The following is a 19241-nucleotide window of genomic DNA, read 5'->3' as shown; positions in this document are numbered from 1 at the left end:
AGAGCCAGCACTGCCTCCGTCATGACCCTACCCCTTCTCGGGCCCTGTCTGAGGCCCAGCTCCTCAGAGGAGAGGGGCTGGGAAAGGCCGTGTCGGGTGGGTGGGCAGAGGGGGTAGGCTTGAGTGCAGGGGCGAAGCGGAGGAGGGGGAAACAGCGCCAGGACAGAGGTCAGGACGCAGGGGGCTGGGGGCGGGGAGGCGGCGGAAAGCAGCGGCTGGGCCTCCAAGCCTGGCTGGTGCCCACTCTGGGACGGGAGAGGGCAGCTGAGTACCCAGGCTGCACCCAGACGATGTGTGTCCTCTGTAAGGTAGTGTGGGGACGGCAGGGAGGGCATGGTGCCACACGGGGGGCGGGGGGGTCGGATGTTGATCTGCCTTCTTTTCATAGAGGGGCTTTCCTGGTGGCTCAGATGGGAAAGAATCCTCCCGCAATGCAGGCCTGGGTTCGATTCCTGGGTCAGGAAGATACCGTGGAGAAGGGAACGGCAACCCACTCCAGCATTCTTGCCTGGAGAATCCCACGGACAGAGGAGCCTGGCAGGGTCGCAAAGAGTCAGACGTGACTGAGCGACTAACACACTTCTTTGCATAGAGATCAAACAATGGAAAACAGATGAACAAGGTGACATTCATTAAAAAGCACACTTTCACAGGGGCTCGTGGAGGCTCTGCCCCTCAGTAGGTCAGACCAGGAACCCAAGAATCCTAGGGTCCTCCCATGGAGGGGCTGCCCACCTCTGCACCTAGCCAGGGTGCAGACTGGCAGTACACATGCCTCGAGGGCCTGCCCTCTGCTCCTCTTGGCAGGGGGGACGCTGTGACTGAAGCAACGCTCTTCCTGTCCATAGAAATGTGCCCCTTGGGAGGGCTGCCAATTGGCCCCAAGCACAGTAGCTGCAGGTCTTATTCCAGGCCCCAGGAGATGACCCTGAGGACCCTGTGGGCTACTTTGGGAACCCCCTCCCAATCTCCTCACTCCTTGTCCAGGACAGACATGCACTGCAGGGCAGGCACACAGCACTCAGGGCTGGGAGTGAGCTTTGCACAGACCTACTGTGTGCCCAGTAGTTGCCCACAGCTTCTCTGTTGCTCCCTGTCTGATTTCAGCTCAACTGGGGGGCTTGAGGCTGGCGAGGAGGCCAGGAAGCCTCTCCAGGGGCCTGGGCCCCAGAACAACTGACCATGTGAACACAAGCATGGCATGTGCCAAGTGCTGCCCTGGTGCCAGGCCCAGCTCTTAGCGAAGCTTCCTGGACACACATCCACCTCATGCCCGGGCCCTGCATAAGGGGCCCCGGCCTGACACAGAGGTGGTGCAGCTGGGCTGAGAGCAAAAGGCCAGGATGTCAACCTGCAGCCTCTGGGCTGGAGGTGAGAACGCAGCTCTTGCCCCTCTGTCAGGCCTTGCTCAGGCACTGCCAAGAGCAGGGCTCCCGTGGAGCTCTGAACGCCTGACCTGCGTCCCCAGCCCTGAATCGGGTGCTCCTTCTGTGGATGGCTGGCTTTTCTGCCCACCTACAGGGTTCCCTCAGTCCCCACGTGGACCAGAGAAGGCTCAGCCCTGGTTGCAGAGTGAATCCTGAAACCCGCGTGTTGGTAGCAGGGTCTGCGCAAAGTTGAACAGAATTTTCTGCTACGAGATCTCTTGCTCACTCGTCTGTGACATCTGTAGTTCAGGACTGTAACTGGGTTTCTATTTTAAACTCAGATATAAACGGAGTAGTGTGTGTGATGGTACCAAAAGCACTCACGGTCGAACCTTTGAAACACAAGAAACCAGGCCATGAGAGCCACATATGCAAAGCCCTGGAAATCTTTTACTGTCCTTCCCAAGTTCAAAGAAGAATTTGGGATTCGGTGGTCAGTCTGTGAGGTGCCTTAGTAGTTCACCACCCCCACTGTACACACACACACACACACACACACACACACACACACACACACACGCGCGCGCGCACAGCCCTGACATGGAGACAAAAGCACCGAGGAGGAGGATGGGAAGAAGGACTGACACATTGGATGGAAGGGAGCAGGAGGGGAAAGGGGAAGGCGGGAGGGTGGGGGAGGAGAAAGGAAGGGATCAGAACAGGGAGGGGGAGGAGTGGGGTGGGTCAGTCCTTGGAGTTGTAGTTCCGAATCTTGGGGGCCGCTGGCAGCCTTTATGTTTTGGAGGATGAGCCCTGGGGTGTCTAGTAGGCTTGCCCCTTGTCTGGGCTTCCATCTTCATCCCTTCAACGCCAAAGGCTGCCCACGTCACAGTGGGGCTCCCCTCAGGGTGCTGGAGGCTACAGGCTGTCGGTGCTGGGTGCTCTAGCAGGTGAAGAGAAAAGAGAAAGGAGGGTGAGTCATCACGGGGCAGGAGGATGCGGTGCACATGGAGAGCTGGGTTCAGTGAGTGCTGGCCGAGCTTCTCTCCAGCAGGAACCAGAGATCCCACGTCAGCTTCCTTGTGGGAGCCCACGAAGGCCAGTGTCCTCCAGGGCAATGGCTGTATCTGGAGGTCCTGGCCCTGGTGTCCCGCACAGCGGGTCTGTGTGGACATGTGCTCTCCAGGTGTTCTGGGGGCCTGGACCTGCCCCTCCACTGGGCACACAGGATACTTGGCTGTGAAAACATCTCCTGTCCTGATCATTTCATAATGGGTCCCTCGGAGGTTCCGAGGTTAATGGTTGACTCACGGCACTTCCCAGGCTGTCATCTATCCTGTGCCCTCTGGCCATGCTTGCGAGCATCTCCAGCGGCACAGCAGCCCTGATGCGCGTGGCCAGGCCCAGGCCAAGGACCCTGGAGCTATAGCACATGCTCTAAGTGTGGGCAGCCCTCCCTAAATACTGGCAACAACTGTCTTTGCACGAGGGCACTCTAGGTGATGTTTGAAAAGTCCCTTGAGCTTTTCACTGTTTTCCTAGCTTTTAAAACTAAAAATGTATTTCTTTAAAAAAAAAAATGTACCAGGAAGATGTTATTAAAAAGCAACTGTGAGGCTACAAGACTGTATTGTACAACATGTGGAATGTGGACGGTATTTTGTAATAACTGTAAATGGAGCACAACCTTTTAAAACTGTATACAAATAAATAAAAAATGAAAAAAATAAAAAGCAGTGGTGAGATGATGCAAGCTCAGCGGCTGCTCTCCTTCCTGGGCTGGCCCAGCATGCAGGGTTAAGACGCTGTGCTTCCAATGCAAGGGGCATGAGTTCGATCCCTGGTCGGGGTTGCGATCCTGCATGCCATGTGGCTCAGCCAAAAAAATAAAATATAAAAAATAAAAGAACGCTGACACAGGGCGTCAAGTCAGGATAGGTGGGGCCTGGCTGCCTGGTGCTGGCGTCTCACACATGTGAGACACACTTCAGGGATGCACACCGTCTGCCCAGTGTCACCGAGCCCACCACTGTGGGCCTGGTGGTGTGACACGGAGCAGTCTGGAGGGGTCCGCCCAGCACATGGCCACATGCTGCACAGGTGGACGACAGGGACCAAACTGGCTCAGACTCCAATCTGGGGAAAGGCCAGCAGAGCAGCCGCACAGCCTCTGGAGGGAAAGAACAGGGTTGGCATGGAGATGGGTGACAGGAAAGGCCGGGACTTGGAAAGCACACACAGGGCTGTGAGCCAGGCTTCTTGCAGTGACTCCAGCACCATAAGCTGGGCGCTGGCCAGGCGTACCCAGGCCCTGGTCCCCTCTCTCCTTTTGTGCCCTTTCTACTCCTCTGGCCTCTGGAGATGTCTGGAGCTGCTTCTCCTTTCCTGGGGGCTTCGGGGGTCACACCCAGTGGCCTCTCCTTGTGCCCTCAGACCCAAAGCTGAGCCAGGTCCTGCTCTCCCCCTGCCCCCTGCCTGCCAGCGCCAGGTCCTGGAGTAGGGTGAGGATGTGGGTCCCTGGATATCCCCAGGTTTCCCTTTACTTCCTGTGGCCATGGCTGCTCCTCCCTCATTGAGAAAGCGCCCATGTCTTTGGTTCTTCAACCCTGGGTGAATTCTTCCTCTCTACACAGAGACCTTCTCACCCTAGACGTCTTTACAACTGCTTGTAAAGGGATCTCTGGTCAGCCCTGTCCTGCTAACTCGGTTTCCTTCTGGAAGGCCATTGCCATTGGGGAGGGTCAGGGTCAGGAGTCTGACCACTGCAATGTGGGGGTCCCTCCCTACAACTTGAGGGACCAGCCCCTTCAAGGGTTCGTGGGCATGACCTGAGTCCATCCCATTGTCTGCCTGGGGGACGAGGCGTAGGGAGAAGGGCCAGCCTAGGGCCCAAGACCTTTGCTTGGGAGGCCGTGCTTCCTGTGGCCAGTGGTTAGGAGCTGATTGCTAGTTCAGCCGGATGCCAAGCAGGCGGTTCCAATGTTTCTGCTGGAAGCACAGGCTGGGCTGACCAACTTGTCTGCCTAGGAGCAGGGCCTCTAAGCTGAAAGGACGGCACAGCCAGCCTTGCAGGGCACTGGTTTCTGCCCCTCTCCCTGCAAAGTCACCCTGAGGGGGTGACTGGCTCCTCCAGGTCAGGTGTCCAGAGCATGGCAGTCCTGGCTCAGGCACGAAGCTGAACAAGTCAGGCCTGCTCGACTTAGGACACTTCCTGTGCCCGAGCCGTGGTCTCTGCTTGAGTGATCTGTGCCCTCATTCAGACTTCACTCAGGGGATGGGGTGTGGAAGCAAGGCCCCCATGGTGCTCTCTGCCGTCTCCTCCTTGCCTGACCTGTTCTGCTCTCTTTCTGCTCTGGACTTTGATGAGGCTTCAGGGACATTTAAGGGCATAGCACTCGCCTCCTACGGGCTGCTGTTACAGCCCCAGCCTTTGGGAAGGTTCAGTGAAATGCCCAAGACCTCCCAGTATGAACCTGGGGGCAGGATGGGGGCTGGGCAGGGGCTGACTGAGTCGAGGGGTTTGTGGGCCTGCCCTTTTGGTGGGTGGTCTTCCCCATGACCTTCCCTTACTGACCTAGAGCCTGGCATGTCTCATGGACCAGAGCCCCGGGGGAGGAGGGTTAGTCTCCTGTCTCGGGGCCTCCTGGGGCTCTCTGCACACAGGGGCCTGTAAGGGTCCCAGCTCTCTGGATGCTCGGAGCTCCTGCCCAGCTCCCTTCTCAGTTGTCTTCCCATCTGTCTGTGCATCAGGGTGGCTCTGAGCACAGGCACGTTAGGCCTCTAAAGGCAGTTGGAAAAGCACTCCCTGAGCTCCTGAGAAAGGGGATATGGAGCCATGTGTGCCCTGGTTCTCCAGAACTTTCTGTGGAGCTGGGGCACTACTCAAGACTCAGGTCCCAGTTGTAGCCTTGGCCACAAGGGGCAGGACCTCCTCAGGCTCACTTCAGCCTCTGCTGGTCTTGCTGGGCCTTCCCTCTCCTCTCTGGGGTGATTCCCTCTGGGTGCTGATGGCCCCGCGCTTCTGCTGAGACTTCTCTCCTGCTTCCCTGGGAGCACCTTGAGTCCCCAAGTTCTACATTTCTCAAGTTGGGGGAATTATACCCCCTAGGGCTCCTCACCCTCACCCTGGGCATCCTTGTGAATCAGTGGTTAAAAGTTAGATTCTGTTACACTCCCCGCCCCAAATCCTGTGGGATAGAGCCCCAAGCCTTCAGTGTACGAGGCGCGTCGATGGTGGGTGACATGGACCCCCGAGCCTGTCCTGAGCAGCCCTGCCTGCCTGGGAACTGCTGCAGGCCCCTGGTGCAGAGGCTCTGGGCTGATACTTCCAGACTTGACTCCCTTCAGCAGCGTGGAGGAGGGGCAGGCAGGAAATGCCAGATCCTCAGGGCCCTGCAGCCACTCCCAGCCGTGGGCTGGGGGCGCTGACCAGACAACCCTGGTTAACAGACCAGCATCACCACCCCCGCCCCCCACCCCGCACTTCCTGAAGTTAACGCCTGCCGCCAACCCCTGGCTGCCCCTTCTCACCATCATCTTTGGGGGTGTCTCCTCCCTGGTTCTGGGCTCACCCAGGACTGCCTGCTAGTGCCCCTCAGTGCAGCCCCACGGGGCTTCCACCCTGGGCTTCAGGAAGTGCCTCAGGCAGGGGACTTAGAGGGGAAAGGTTCTGTGGCAGAGGAGAGCCAGCACTGCCTCCGTCATGACCCTACCCCTTCTCGGGCCCTGTCTGAGGCCCAGCTCCTCAGAGGAGAGGGGCTGGGAAAGGCCGTGTCGGGTGGGTGGGCAGAGGGGGTAGGCTTGAGTGCAGGGGCGAAGCGGAGGAGGGGGAAACAGCGCCAGGACAGAGGTCAGGACGCAGGGGGCTGGGGGCGGGGAGGCGGCGGAAAGCAGCGGCTGGGCCTCCAAGCCTGGCTGGTGCCCACTCTGGGACGGGAGAGGGCAGCTGAGTACCCAGGCTGCACCCAGACGATGTGTGTCCTCTGTAAGGTAGTGTGGGGACGGCAGGGAGGGCATGGTGCCACACGGGGGCGGGGGGGTCGGATGTTGATCTGCCTTCTTTTCATAGAGGGGCTTTCCTGGTGGCTCAGATGGGAAAGAATCCTCCCGCAATGCAGGCCTGGGTTCGATTCCTGGGTCAGGAAGATACCGTGGAGAAGGGAACGGCAACCCACTCCAGCATTCTTGCCTGGAGAATCCCACGGACAGAGGAGCCTGGCAGGGTCGCAAAGAGTCAGACGTGACTGAGCGACTAACACACTTCTTTGCATAGAGATCAAACAATGGAAAACAGATGAACAAGGTGACATTCATTAAAAAGCACACTTTCACAGGGGCTCGTGGAGGCTCTGCCCCTCAGTAGGTCAGACCAGGAACCCAAGAATCCTAGGGTCCTCCCATGGAGGGGCTGCCCACCTCTGCACCTAGCCAGGGTGCAGACTGGCAGTACACATGCCTCGAGGGCCTGCCCTCTGCTCCTCTTGGCAGGGGGGACGCTGTGACTGAAGCAACGCTCTTCCTGTCCATAGAAATGTGCCCCTTGGGAGGGCTGCCAATTGGCCCCAAGCACAGTAGCTGCAGGTCTTATTCCAGGCCCCAGGAGATGACCCTGAGGACCCTGTGGGCTACTTTGGGAACCCCCTCCCAATCTCCTCACTCCTTGTCCAGGACAGACATGCACTGCAGGGCAGGCACACAGCACTCAGGGCTGGGAGTGAGCTTTGCACAGACCTACTGTGTGCCCAGTAGTTGCCCACAGCTTCTCTGTTGCTCCCTGTCTGATTTCAGCTCAAGTCGGGGGCCTGAGGCTGGCGAGGAGGCCAGGAGCCTCTCCAGGGGCCTGGGCCCCAGAACAACTGACCACGTGAACACAAGCATGGCATGTGCCAAGTGCTGCCCTGGTGCCAGGCCCAGCTCTTAGCGAAGCTTCCTGGACACACATCCACCTCATGCCCGGGCCCTGCATAAGGGGCCCCGGCCTGACACAGAGGTGGTGCAGCTGGGCTGAGAGCAAAAGGCCAGGATGTCAACCTGCAGCCTCTGGGCTGGAGGTGAGAACGCAGCTCTTGCCCCTCTGTCAGGCCTTGCTCAGGCACTGCCAAGAGCAGGGCTCCCGTGGAGCTCTGAACACCCGACCTGCGTCCCCAGCCCTGAATTGGGTGCTCCTTCTGTGGTTGGCTGGCTTTTCTGCCCACCTACAGGGTTCCCTCAGTCCCCACGTGGACCAGAGAAGGCTCAGCCCTGGTCGCAGAGTGAATCCTGAAACCCGCATGTTGGTAGCAGGGTCTGCGCAAAGTTGAACAGAATTTTCTGCTACGAGATCTCTTGCTCACTCGTCTGTGACATCTGTAGTTCAGGACTGTAACTGGGTTTCTATTTTAAACTCAGATATAAACGGAGTAGTGTGTGTGATGGTACTAAAAGCACTCACGGTCGAACCTTTGAAACAAGAAACCAGGCCAATGAGAGCCACATATGCAAAGCACAGACAATCTTTCACCATCTTTCCCAAGTTAAAAAGCAAATGCCGGGCTTCCCTGGTGGTCCAGTGGTTAAGAACCTGCCTTGTAATGAAAGGAACACCAGTTCGACCCCTGGTCAGGGAAGATCCCACACACCTCGGGGCAATTAACCTGATACACCACCACAACTGCGGCCTGTGCACCTTCGAGCCCGTGCTCCACAACAAGAGAAGCCACTGCAAAGAGAAGCCCACACTCCGCAACGAGAGAGCAGCGCCCGGTCACCGAGCTGGAGAACGCCCATGCGCAGCAACAAAGACCCAGAAGCCCCAGCGCAGCCAAAGAGAAGAACAGATAAGTAAAACAAATCCCTCATTTCCCAGCATGTTTCACTGTTACTGTGCTTACTTGAAGAATGAATGGTATTCTTATAGGATGTTAATGGAGGACATAATTTGGATCTGCTAAACTTATACATAAACTTCTACATCTTTGTACTGAACTCTGTTAAACACAAAGTTTAAAATCCCTACAGGGATGCAGGCAGGAGGGTTTCTCAAACAAGTGGGATAAAAATTCTGGTTCCGTCTAAGGAGCCACATTGAGAATACTCTTGGGAGAAGTGCTTACATATGGAGAAAAACAAATATAGAAGAAGCTGCCAGACACTTGAGAAATAGGGAAATCAAACCTATACAAACCCACAACAACCCAAAATGAGAATTCCAGACATTGTGGCTGTGATGGGGGTGGGATGGCCAGATGTGGGGAGAAAGGGAGCGAGTAAAGAACATGCCTATGGAGGGGAAACGCAGAAGTGGTAACAAGTGTGAGAAATCAATAGGGCTGTGTAAACACGTGTGAGTGAGTGAGATTATCCTTGGGCAAAAGTAGACTGTGTAACTTATAATGCAGCAGAAGGAAACTTGAATTCTCCGATGAAAGGTAGGAATGTAGAAAAAATAAACAGGAATAAAGTAAACAGATGAGAAATAAATAACATGGAGAATTAAGCCCAATAGATAAATGAGTTAAATTCATCAATGAAGAAAAATTCTCAAGTTGGATTTATTCAAAACAAACAAACAAGATTCAACAAGATGTGTACAGATGTTTTAAACCTATTTAAAACAAAAGACAAGGAGTCCCCTGGTGGTCTAATGGTTAGGAGTCTGTTTGCACTGCAGGGGGCCTCGTCAGGGAATAAGATCTCACATGACTTGTGGTGGTGTGGCCAAAAACAAAACCAAAAAAGATACATAAAAATTGAAAGCAAACAAAAAATAAAATTAGGCACAAACTGTCATAAGGTGTAAAGAAGAACTCTGAGTCCTGGTGAAGGGACAACTTCAAAACACACCAAATAACATCTGAAAGAGAGCTGCAAGGCAAAGTAGATAATCCAAAAACAGGTAGGTGGAGGTTTTAATCACCCCTATTGATCATAAACCCATACAGAGACGGCAAAGACTTAGTCAACGGAATTAATTAGTTTGAGTTATTAGACACAGAGATGTCTAAACTAGTAGGCAGATAGTACACTTTCTTTTTTTTGCCAAACACAGACCATACACAGAATCAGACCACATATACTCTTTGCAGCCCCATGGACTGTAGCCCACCAGGTTCTTCTGTCCATGGGATTCTCCAGGCAAGAATACTGGAGTGGGTTGCCATTTCCTTCTCCAGGGGATCTTTCTGACCCGGGGATCGAACCTCGTCTCTTATGTCTCCTGCACTGGCAGGCAGGTTCTTTATCTCTACTGCCACCTGGAAAGCCCCTCAGGCCACAGGGCAAGTCTCCATTCATTCCAAATAGAATATGAATACAATAAAGTTAGAAACCAACATCAAAATCTCCCCAAATCCCTTCTGCTTGCACACTAACTTATTACTGAATAATCCTTGAGTTATGTAGGAAACCATATGGTGAATTCAAAAAATATTTAGAATTGAATCTCACAATTTGTAGGACATAGCTCAAGCGGCTGCCAATACACTTATCTGGAAATACTAACATCTCATCTACCAGGAGATGAACTAGCCTTCAGGGGGAGAAACTGGAGAGAAAGGAACAGAACGAACTTGGGAACAAGAAAAAGGAAGTCGTAGCATTAAAGGCAAGATTCAGTGAAATGGAAACTCCAAGAAAACAAGCAGCACAGAGCATCAACAGAACCCAAACTGTTGTCTGCAGAGATGAATAAGATTAACCTCTGCCAAGATGGATCCAAAAAAAAAAAAGGGAGAGAAAATGAACATGGTAGGGGAAGACTGGGTAAAAATGAATGTTATAAACACCTGTTCACTAGTAAGTTAATAAAATCTAGATGAAATGGAAAGTTCCAAAACCAGTACCAAAAAAAAAAAAAAAAGCATTTAAATATCCAATAATTAATAAGAAAATTGAAATGATGATCAAAAACTTCCCTCCCCAAAGACTTTTGGCTCAGATGGCTTTACAGGAGGTTCTACTGAATTTTCAAAAGAAGAGATCCAAATTTCAAGGAATAGTCAATTTCTGTCTTATTCCAACTACTCAGAAAAGTAGAAAAAGAGCTCATTTTATGAGGTAATCTACATTTCTAAACCAGATAAATACAAGCCAAAGGAAAAAAAAATCACAGGAATATTTAACTTATAAATGTAGCTATAAAAACTATATATATCAACATTAGCAAGCCAAATTAGTATTAAAAATATATCAAGTATAGTTTATCCCAATAATGCAAGGCGGGTTCCATATCAGAAAATCTACAACCGTATTTCATCACAATAAGAAAAAAATATATATATGATTATCTTAATCAATGCAGGAAAACATCTGATGAGGTTTAACACTTATTCATGACGAAAAATCTTGGTAAATCAAGAACGTAAGGGAAAAATTTTAACTTGACAGAGGTTATATTTAAAAATTCACGGCAAAAAAAAAAAAAAAAATTCATGGCAATCACTTTAGTGTAAAATCAGCCTCAATCTCTTCAAGTCAGAGAATGAGACAAGATGCCCCTGATGACACTCCTGTTAACACGGTTTCAGGGCCCCAACCAGCTCCGTAAGGAAATTAAATGAAACAGGACTACAAGCACTGAAGGAAAGAAACAGTCACTGTCTGAAGACACCAGGATCATCCACTTAGGGAAAAAAGCACCGCAAGACAAAGTGTTGGTGCTTCCCTCATAGCTCAGTTGGTAAAGAATCTGCCTGTAACGCAGGAGACCTCGGTTCCATCCCTGGGTCGGTCAGAAAGATCCCGTGGAGGAGGAAATGGCAACCCACTCCAGTATTCTTGCCTGGAGAATCTCATGGACAGAGGGGCCTGGCGGGCTGCAGTCCATGGGGTCGCAAGAGTCGGACACGACTTAGCGACTAAACCACCACCACCAAGGAAGTTCAGCAAGAAGGACGGGCAGATGAGCCTGCTATGTACTACAGAGCACTTCTCTGGAGAACTGTGACCTTCCAGCAAATAGAATAAGTATTGGAAACCGTAAGAGAACTCTAAGTCAGCCTGCCCTATTTTGAAAATGAAGTCTCGCTGGAACACAGCTTGATATGTCGTGGCTGTCTGTGGCCAGAGGGTGGCTGCTCTTCCCACTGCTGCTTCTGCTACCAGCGCCTCGGGGCCCTCCCTCTCTTGACAAAGTGTGAAATGTGCAGTGTTCTCCAGAGAGCAAATAACCCCTTATGGATAAAAACAAAACAAAAACAGAAGTGGGTGGGTTTGTTCTATACACTGATTCTATACTTTTTTTTTTTTTTTTAAGTTGAGTTACTATTTCTTGAAACAAAGTCTGGAGTGCAGGCTTGCGGGAAAGGACAGCCCTGGCTGGGATGAGCGTAGGATGCCAAAGGCGCTTCCACCCCTCCCACCTTCAGGGCTCTTGAGGCCCTTCCAAGAGGCTCTGGGGCCCCGCTGGGAGGGCACTGTCGACAGTAATGACCTCCCTGAGGAGTCCTGAGTGCCCAGTGGAAGATAATTAAGAGGGCCTGAGTAAATTGATACGAATTACAAGAATTCTGCAAGGATCTGCAGTGGTGTGAAGAGAGTTGACACTGGGTGTCTGTCCTACTTTGGCTCTTCTTGATTTTGCCTGGAACAGACGTAGATAACCCAGCGTAGAAACCAAGATCAGGAGGGGCCATGCAGCGGGAGAGAGACAGAACATCGAGAGCAGAAGGCCAGAGTTCTCCAGAATATGCTGCTCCCAGCTGCTGTCTGGGTGATGCCGAACATAGGAGATCTTTTGCGTTTTTTTTTTTTTTTAATAACTTCCATTGAGCTATAATTTATATACAATAAAACGCACCCATTTTAGGGGTACATTTCAATGGGTTGTATAAAATCTATACATCTATGTCTATGGAACATTTCCTTCAACCCCTAACATCCCTACTCCCAGCCTGAAGCAACCACCGATCTGCTTTTTGTCATCACTGACTATGTAGGTCGTTTCTAGAAGTTCACATAAAAAAGAGTACCCTAGGGGGATTCCCTGGTGGCTCAGAAGATGAAGAATCCACCTGCCAATGTAGGAGTACAGGTTTGATCCCTCATCTGGGATCAGCTAGGCTTGTGCCCCACAACTATTGAGCCAGAGTTCAAGAGCCTCAGAGCTGCAGCTACTGAGCCCATGAGCTGCAGCTGCTGAAGCCTTTGCGCTCTGCAGCCTGTGCTCCACAAGAGAAGCCACTGCAATAAGTTCGTGCACTGCAGCTAGAGAGTGGCCCCCACTGACTGCACCTAGACAAAAGCCCATGCAGCAACAAAGACCCAGCGCAGCCAAAAATAAAAACATTAAAAAAAAAAGTACACTAGGGACTGCTTGATGTCTGGTTCTTCCAGAGATCAAAGCAATGTTTCTGAGGTTCAGTCCTGTTGTCATTATGTACTGGTAGTTCTTTTGCTTGTCGAGCAGGAGTACAGCATACTTGTTTTGTCCCTCAATCGTGTCCGACTCCTGCAAGCCCGTGGACAGTAGCCTGCCAGGTTCCTCTTGTCCATGGGATTTTCCAGGCAAGAATACTGGAGTGGGTTGTCATTCCCTTCTCCAGGGGATTTTCCAGACCCAGGGATCCAACCCACATCTCCTGCATTGGCAGGCGGACTCTCTACCACTGGCCATCAGCAGATAAATGGAGAAGCAGCACATCACACTGCTCCACAGCAATCTGCTTTTCCATTTACCTGCCGATGCACACTTGTGTTGTTTTCATCGGACATTCGTGTTAAGGCCTTTGGGGCGTGAATGTTTCTCTTACATGGTTACCATGGAACTGAATGGCTGAGTCGTGTAGCACGTTTTTTGCTTTTTGATAGGTAAGAAGTGGATTTATTTAGAGAGAAACACACTCTCCAGACACAGTGTGGACCATCTGAGGAGGCGAGAGCAACTGCAAGTTTGTTTTTTTTAAGAAACTGCCAGACTGTTTTCCAAAGCAGTTGACCACCCTGCGTTTTCTCAAGCAGTGTGAGTTCCAGCGGCTCCCTGTGTTTGCTACAACGATTGTACTGATATCACCATATTATTGTAAGGTTTCGGTTGTCTGAGTGACTGTAGTGGCACCTCAGTTCAGTTCAGTTCAGTTGCTCAGTCGTGTCCGACTCCTTGCGACCCCATGAGTCACAGCATGCCATGCCTCCTCACTGTGGTTTAAATTTGCATTTCCCTGATGACTGAGTATCTTTCACGGGCTTGCTGTATCTCTTCTTTTTTGAAGTGTCTTCTGTAGTATTTTGGCTGTTTTAAAAATTGGGCTTATTTATTTACCACTAAGTTGTAAAGTTCTTTGTATATTCTGGATCAGGTCCTTGATATGTGTTCAAATATTTTCTCCCAGCTTATCTTTTCACCTTCTTGAGAGTGTCATTGCAGAAGCAGAACTTTAACATTTTGATGAAGCCCAATCCATCAAATTTTTTTCTTTTAAGGTTGAGACTTTTTTCTATCCTAAGAAATTTTTGTCTATCCCAAAGTCACAAAGATCTCCTATGATTTCTTCTAGACGTTTTATAGCTTTTTAAAATATTTATTTATTTGGTGATGCTGGGTCTTAGTTGTGGCATCCAGGATTTTGGATATTTACTGTGGCGTTCAGGATCTTTTTTTAGTTTCAGCATGTAGGATCTTTAACTGCAGCGTGTGGGATCTAGCGTCCCGATCAGGGATCAGATCTGGGCCCCCTGCATTGGGAGTGCAGAGTCTTAGCCACTAGACCACCAGGGAAGTCTCTTCCTGCCTACTCTTGAATTTGTGTTTTTAAATCCCATTTTATCTCTACTACAACCCTATTAGCTATACATCTTTGTGCTTTTTGTTTGTTTTGTTGTTTTTGAATGTTGCTCTATGGTATATACATTTTTAGTTTGTCACATTCTACCCTGAAGTAGTAGTATACAAGTTCACGAATAAGAGCCCGACAGGAGCGTACTTTCTTTTCCCCTTCCCATCATTTATGCCACCTTGTCGTATGTTTCACTTGTATATGTATCACAAATCCCATCATACACTGTCATCACGTGTGCTTTAAACAGCCAGTGATCTTCCAAAGAAAACCGTAAGCCTATTTCCATTATTTATCCACAAACTCACCTGCTGCCTCTGTATTTCTGATGACCCCAATTTTCATTTGCCATCATTTCCTTTGCCTGAAGGATGTCCTTTACTATTTCTTGTAGTGAAGGTCTGCTGGTGATGGATTCTATCTGGTTTGTCTGTGAACGTCTTTATTTTGCCTCCATTTTTAAAGGATCTTTTTGCTAGATACAGAATTCTACTTTGTGAGCTCCTTTTTCTTTCGGCTTGGAGACAATCGATGATCCCTTGTTGTCTCGTAGCTATAGTTTCTGAAGAGAAGTCTGTCATAATTTTTATCTTCATTCATCTTTAAGTAATGTGTCTTTTCTTTGACTGTTTTTAAGATTTTACTTTATTGCTGATTTTGAGAAACTTGGTTATGATATTCCCTGGATTGAATTTGTGCCTGTGTGTTTATCCTGGTGCTTGGGGTTGACAAATTTTTTGAATCAGTGAATTAGGAGTTTTCATCAAATTTAGGGGGAAAAAAAGGGCATCATTTCTTCAAACATTCTTTCTGCCCCTCCTTCTTCCCTGTTAGACTGGTGGATGCTCTCTTTCAGGTTGCCAGAGCTGTTTTCTGTGCCCTCTGTTTTCTCTCTGTGTGTCACTTCGGGTTGATTCTATTGCTATGTCTTCAAGTTCCTTGTTTTTCCTTCTGCTATCTCTATTCTACTGTCAATCCCATCCGATGTGTTTTCCTTACCAAATACTGTATTCTTCAATCTCTGGAAGTGTTGTTTGGTTCTTTTTTATAGTTTCAGTTCTTATCATTGTTTTCCTTTAAATACCTGAATATAGTCGTAACAGTCATTTCAACATCTTTGCTTGCTTGCTTCCTCATTTCTGTCATTTCTGGACCTCTTTTCATTGAATGCTTTTCCTTTTAGCTTTGGATCACATTTTCCTGCTTCGTCACAAGTCTTGAAATTTTTAACTGGCTATTGTACATTTTAGGTATTGTGTTGGAATTTGTCTTTTTAAGAATGTTGAGCTTTGTTTTACAGGCTGTTAGGTTCTCATTTCGTCATTTCAAAGACTGTTTTTGAGCCTTTCTAGGATAAGTCTAGATGAGTCTGCACTTCAGAGACACATAGCTCTATGACCAAGGTGTGACTTCTCTGGGTCTCCAACGAATGAAGGCTGGAGATTGACTATCTCCCCACCATCTTAGAGGTCTGGAAATGGTTACCCTTACAAGCTGCTTATCTTCCCTTTGCCTGAATTTGTGGAGTTTTATTCTGCACATCAATGAACTAGGACACGGTAAAGAGGTAAAGACTCAAGACAATTCCTACAAGGATTTCTGGAGCTCTCTTCTGTGTACCCCGCCCCCCATCCCCACCCCCTCCCCGCGAATCTTTCCTGCAACTTCCAGCCCCTCTGCCTTCCCAGACACCCATTCCCGCTTCCTCCACCAGAGAAGGCACTGCGCCTTGCTTGGTACTCCCTTCCCTGTGACTGAGCCCAGAAGATGCCTCGGGGCAGAAAGCCAGGGGGCCCGACAGGCGCCTCGTTTGTCTTCCTCCTTCAAGGATCCCGGTCCTCTGCTACCTATTTTCCCACATCTGAAAACAGCTGTTTCACATATTTCGTCTATGCAGAGGTGGATATTAATGTATAGTCCTTAGTCTGGCCAAGAGTAGGAGTGAATGCCAGTCATGCTGTGGCCCCAGAAAAAACAGCACTGAAGTAGACGCCAACTTGGCTACATCAAAGTATTTACTTTGTTTTAAAAGTTATTTCAACACAAGTTTTTTTCCCAAGTGGCAGGAAAAGCTGTTTCATCATAACAACTTCAAAAAAGAGCTAACAAAGATCTATTTGACTGTGTGTGTGTGTGTGTGTGTGTGTGTGTGTGTGTGAGCGAGTGCGCACATGCTCAATTGTCTCTGACTCTTTGCAACCCACTGGACTGTACCTTGCCAGGCTCCTCTGTCCATGGGATTTCCCAGGCAGGAATACTGGAGTGGGTTGCCATTTTCTCCTCTAGGGGATCCTCCCAGACCAAGGTCAAAACCTGCACCTTTTGCATCTCCTGCTTTGGCAGGTGGATTCTTTACCATGGTGCCACCTGGGAAGCTCCTATTTGACCCTATATTTCTCAAAAAGTTTAGAGGATACTTTACGTCCTAAAAAGTCTCAGGTTATAATAAGCAGTAAAGGCGGGAAGCTGGAGTTGCTCACCTAATTCAAGATACTGCACGGCTCCCTTCTTGGACCAGAACCCTGGTTCTTAGATTTCTCTGGCTGCAATTATAGAAGATGCTAAAGGGTGGTGCACACTGGTAGACCTGGCTCTCTCATTCAGTCCCATCCTAAGAGTAGTAATGTGCAGAGCCAAAAGGACAAATGTGATGCTGGCAAACAGGGCAGGGCCCTTGTGATCCCCCCGCTCCCCGGTGGATGCTGGAAGAGTCCTGGTCACGCTGCTCAGTGGGCGCGCCTGGGGTGCCTGAAACTGCTCTCCTCACTCAGCCCCTGGGTTTACTGAGAAACATAAAGTTTCTGTGGGGAGGCCAGATCGTGATGCTCCTGGTCTTGAGAGCGTGCAGGCAAGGCGACTCAAAGGTCCTGTGTTCAGAGTGTGTTTGTATGTCCTCAGAGCACGGCTGAGCTGGCAGACCCATGGCTGAATCAGTCTGCCTTCAGAGAAAGGCCCCAAACGCTGCTTCTGAGTCCAAGCATCCTTCAGGGGAGGCCTGGAACAGTCTCCACTCAAAAATACACAATGCCAGGGTAAGCTGGTATCCTCAGGGCCCACTCAGCCCTATTCAGTGACTGGTGACACCCTGAAGAACGGCTCCTAACCACAAAGATGAGACCAAAGGGACCCGTACGTTGGTTCTGCAGTCAATCACGACTCTCAGAGCAGGAGTATCTCAGTTTACCTGGCAGTCACTTTATTCTGGGTCTGGGAAGGCGCTTTGCTGGAGGCTGTCCCCTGGAGCTGGAGGCCACACAGACCATGTACCACTGGGCATGGCTGGATCTGGCTCCCAGGGTTTTCTGTAGCTTACAGACTGAGCTGCAATTTGGCCTGTATGTTTTAACTAGTTGCCAATATTAAAAAACTGAAACATTCCATATAAAAAAATGGGGCTTCCCAGGTGGCTCAGCGGTAAAGAATCTGCCTGCCAATACAGGAGACATGGGTTTGATCCCTGGATCGGGAAGATCCCCTGCAGGAGGAAATGGCAACCCACTCCAGTATTCTTGCTTGGAAAATTCCATGGACAGAGGAGCCTGGGGGGCCATAGTTCAGTGAGTCACAAAAGAGTCAGATACGACTAAGTGACTGAGCACCATATAAAAAAACCAGACTTCTAACACCTCTTAAAAAATGGGAAGATCTGGCTTATTGAACCCGCACTGCTGTGCAGGGATTGCCATGGAGTAGCATCATCAACTGCTTCTGCTGGACAGGCTGGCTGGTCAGGCCCCCACCACCCGCTGGCCAAGTACTGCCCAGCGGCTGGTCAGGCCCCTCCGACCTGCTGGCCAAGTACTGCCCAGCAGTCAACATGGTCCTGCCTCCCTTCACTCAGCCACTTGTTGCCTGGCACCCAGGGCACTATCATCTGGGACCTTCTTCAGTTCTGTGGGCTCACGGGCAGCAGTTGGACAGTTTGGATTCTGATCCTGATTCATGAACGGGGGGCTGTGTGACCTTGAGCAAGCAGCGTTAACATCTCTGGGTCTCGTCATCTGAATGTCAAGCCTTGGCCTCCAGGAGCTGTTGGAAAAGGATCCGCGGTGGCGGGCAGAGTGATGTCTGGGCTGATGGCAGCACTGGGCCCTATGTGAGCAGACACTGAGTTGAGAACAGGAAGTGGTTGGTTACTTGCTTCCTGGATCCTCAGAACAGCCTGGCAACTAGGATTTAGGTGCTATCTCTACGGTGAGATCTGCACAGAAATGTTCTTATTACACAGGGTTTAAAAATAACTTTGGATTAGCAGCAGTTAACAGGCTCATGCGTGCTTCATCTTAAAATTTTGTGCAACCCTTGTTAAAGGAAAAAAAAAATTAATTTCAGGAGAAACTAATATGATTTTCAAAAGAACAAACATTTAAAGAGAAAAAAAACCCCAACCCTTTAAAAGCTTTGTCCCCTTTCGTTCATCCTCAGTGAGTGGGGAGCACCCAGGGGGAAGAGCCTCTACCCAAGAGAATGTAGGGCTCACAGCCGGACTGCTCAGGACCATCTAAGACCCCATGGTAGAAACTTGAGGAGTGCCGCAGGGGGCCGGTGCTCAGAATGCTGGAATGGGGGAAGGTGTGTCCGGCCCCCAGGGCAGGGAAAGGCAGCTCCTCTCTTTCTGAAGGAATATTTGCATTCCTTAGGAGCTTCTGCCCATTATCTGTGTGACCCCAGGGATAACCTTGGCCCCTGTGGACCATCTGCCTGAGGATAAGGTCAGGCGTCTCTGCTCTGGAATTCCAGGGGGTGGGGAGAGGGTTTGGACTTGAGAACTCTGGCCTGGGCGGTGACTCACTGCCAGAGGTCTTGGAGTCCTCCTTTGGAAAGGGGACCCACTGACTAGATGGCATGGGTTTATGGTGGGAGTGGCTGCCTTAGCACAGGTGGGCACCTGGCAGGCACTCAACAAACATTTGCTTCTAGCTGGACTCTTTAAAAAAAAAAAACATTCGGACTGCATTTATTTGTAAAAATCATGTCCCGCTCCTCCCCGCATCCTGCACCCAATGCCCTCCCCAGAGCAGGGGCCACAGCCTCTTCTAAGGCACTTTTCTACCCTTGGTGTTCTGACTTCAAGACCACAATGAATATGCATTTTCTTCTGTTGCCACCTTTCATGGTCACCTTA

General features: G+C 50.2%; 1 protein-coding gene across 8 annotated transcripts in view; it reads right to left on the bottom strand.

Moving 5' to 3' along the window:
* Nucleotides 1-1797: 1797 nt before the first annotated feature.
* CCDC57 (coiled-coil domain containing 57) overlaps nucleotides 1798-19241 on the bottom strand; it is a 110789-nt gene continuing 93345 nt past the window's right edge. For 4 of the 8 annotated variants that reach the window (XM_061392490.1, XM_061392492.1, XM_061392491.1 and 1 more), the window contains one exon: nucleotides 1798-2310. In XM_061392490.1, coding sequence (XP_061248474.1) covers nucleotides 2081-2310 — 230 coding nt within the window. In that variant the 3' untranslated portion in view covers nucleotides 1798-2080. Of the gene's footprint in view, nucleotides 2311-8872; nucleotides 18209-19241 lie in introns of those variants that run through there. The other 4 variants (XM_061392496.1, XM_061392499.1, XM_061392493.1 and 1 more) reach the window with 3 other exon arrangements.

Source organism: Bos javanicus, chromosome 19 (assembly GCF_032452875.1).
Source record: "Bos javanicus breed banteng chromosome 19, ARS-OSU_banteng_1.0, whole genome shotgun sequence".
Classification (NCBI taxonomy): Eukaryota; Metazoa; Chordata; class Mammalia; order Artiodactyla; family Bovidae; genus Bos; species Bos javanicus.
Note: the sequence above shows the minus strand (reverse complement) of the source record. Positions and strands in the feature narration are given on the sequence as shown.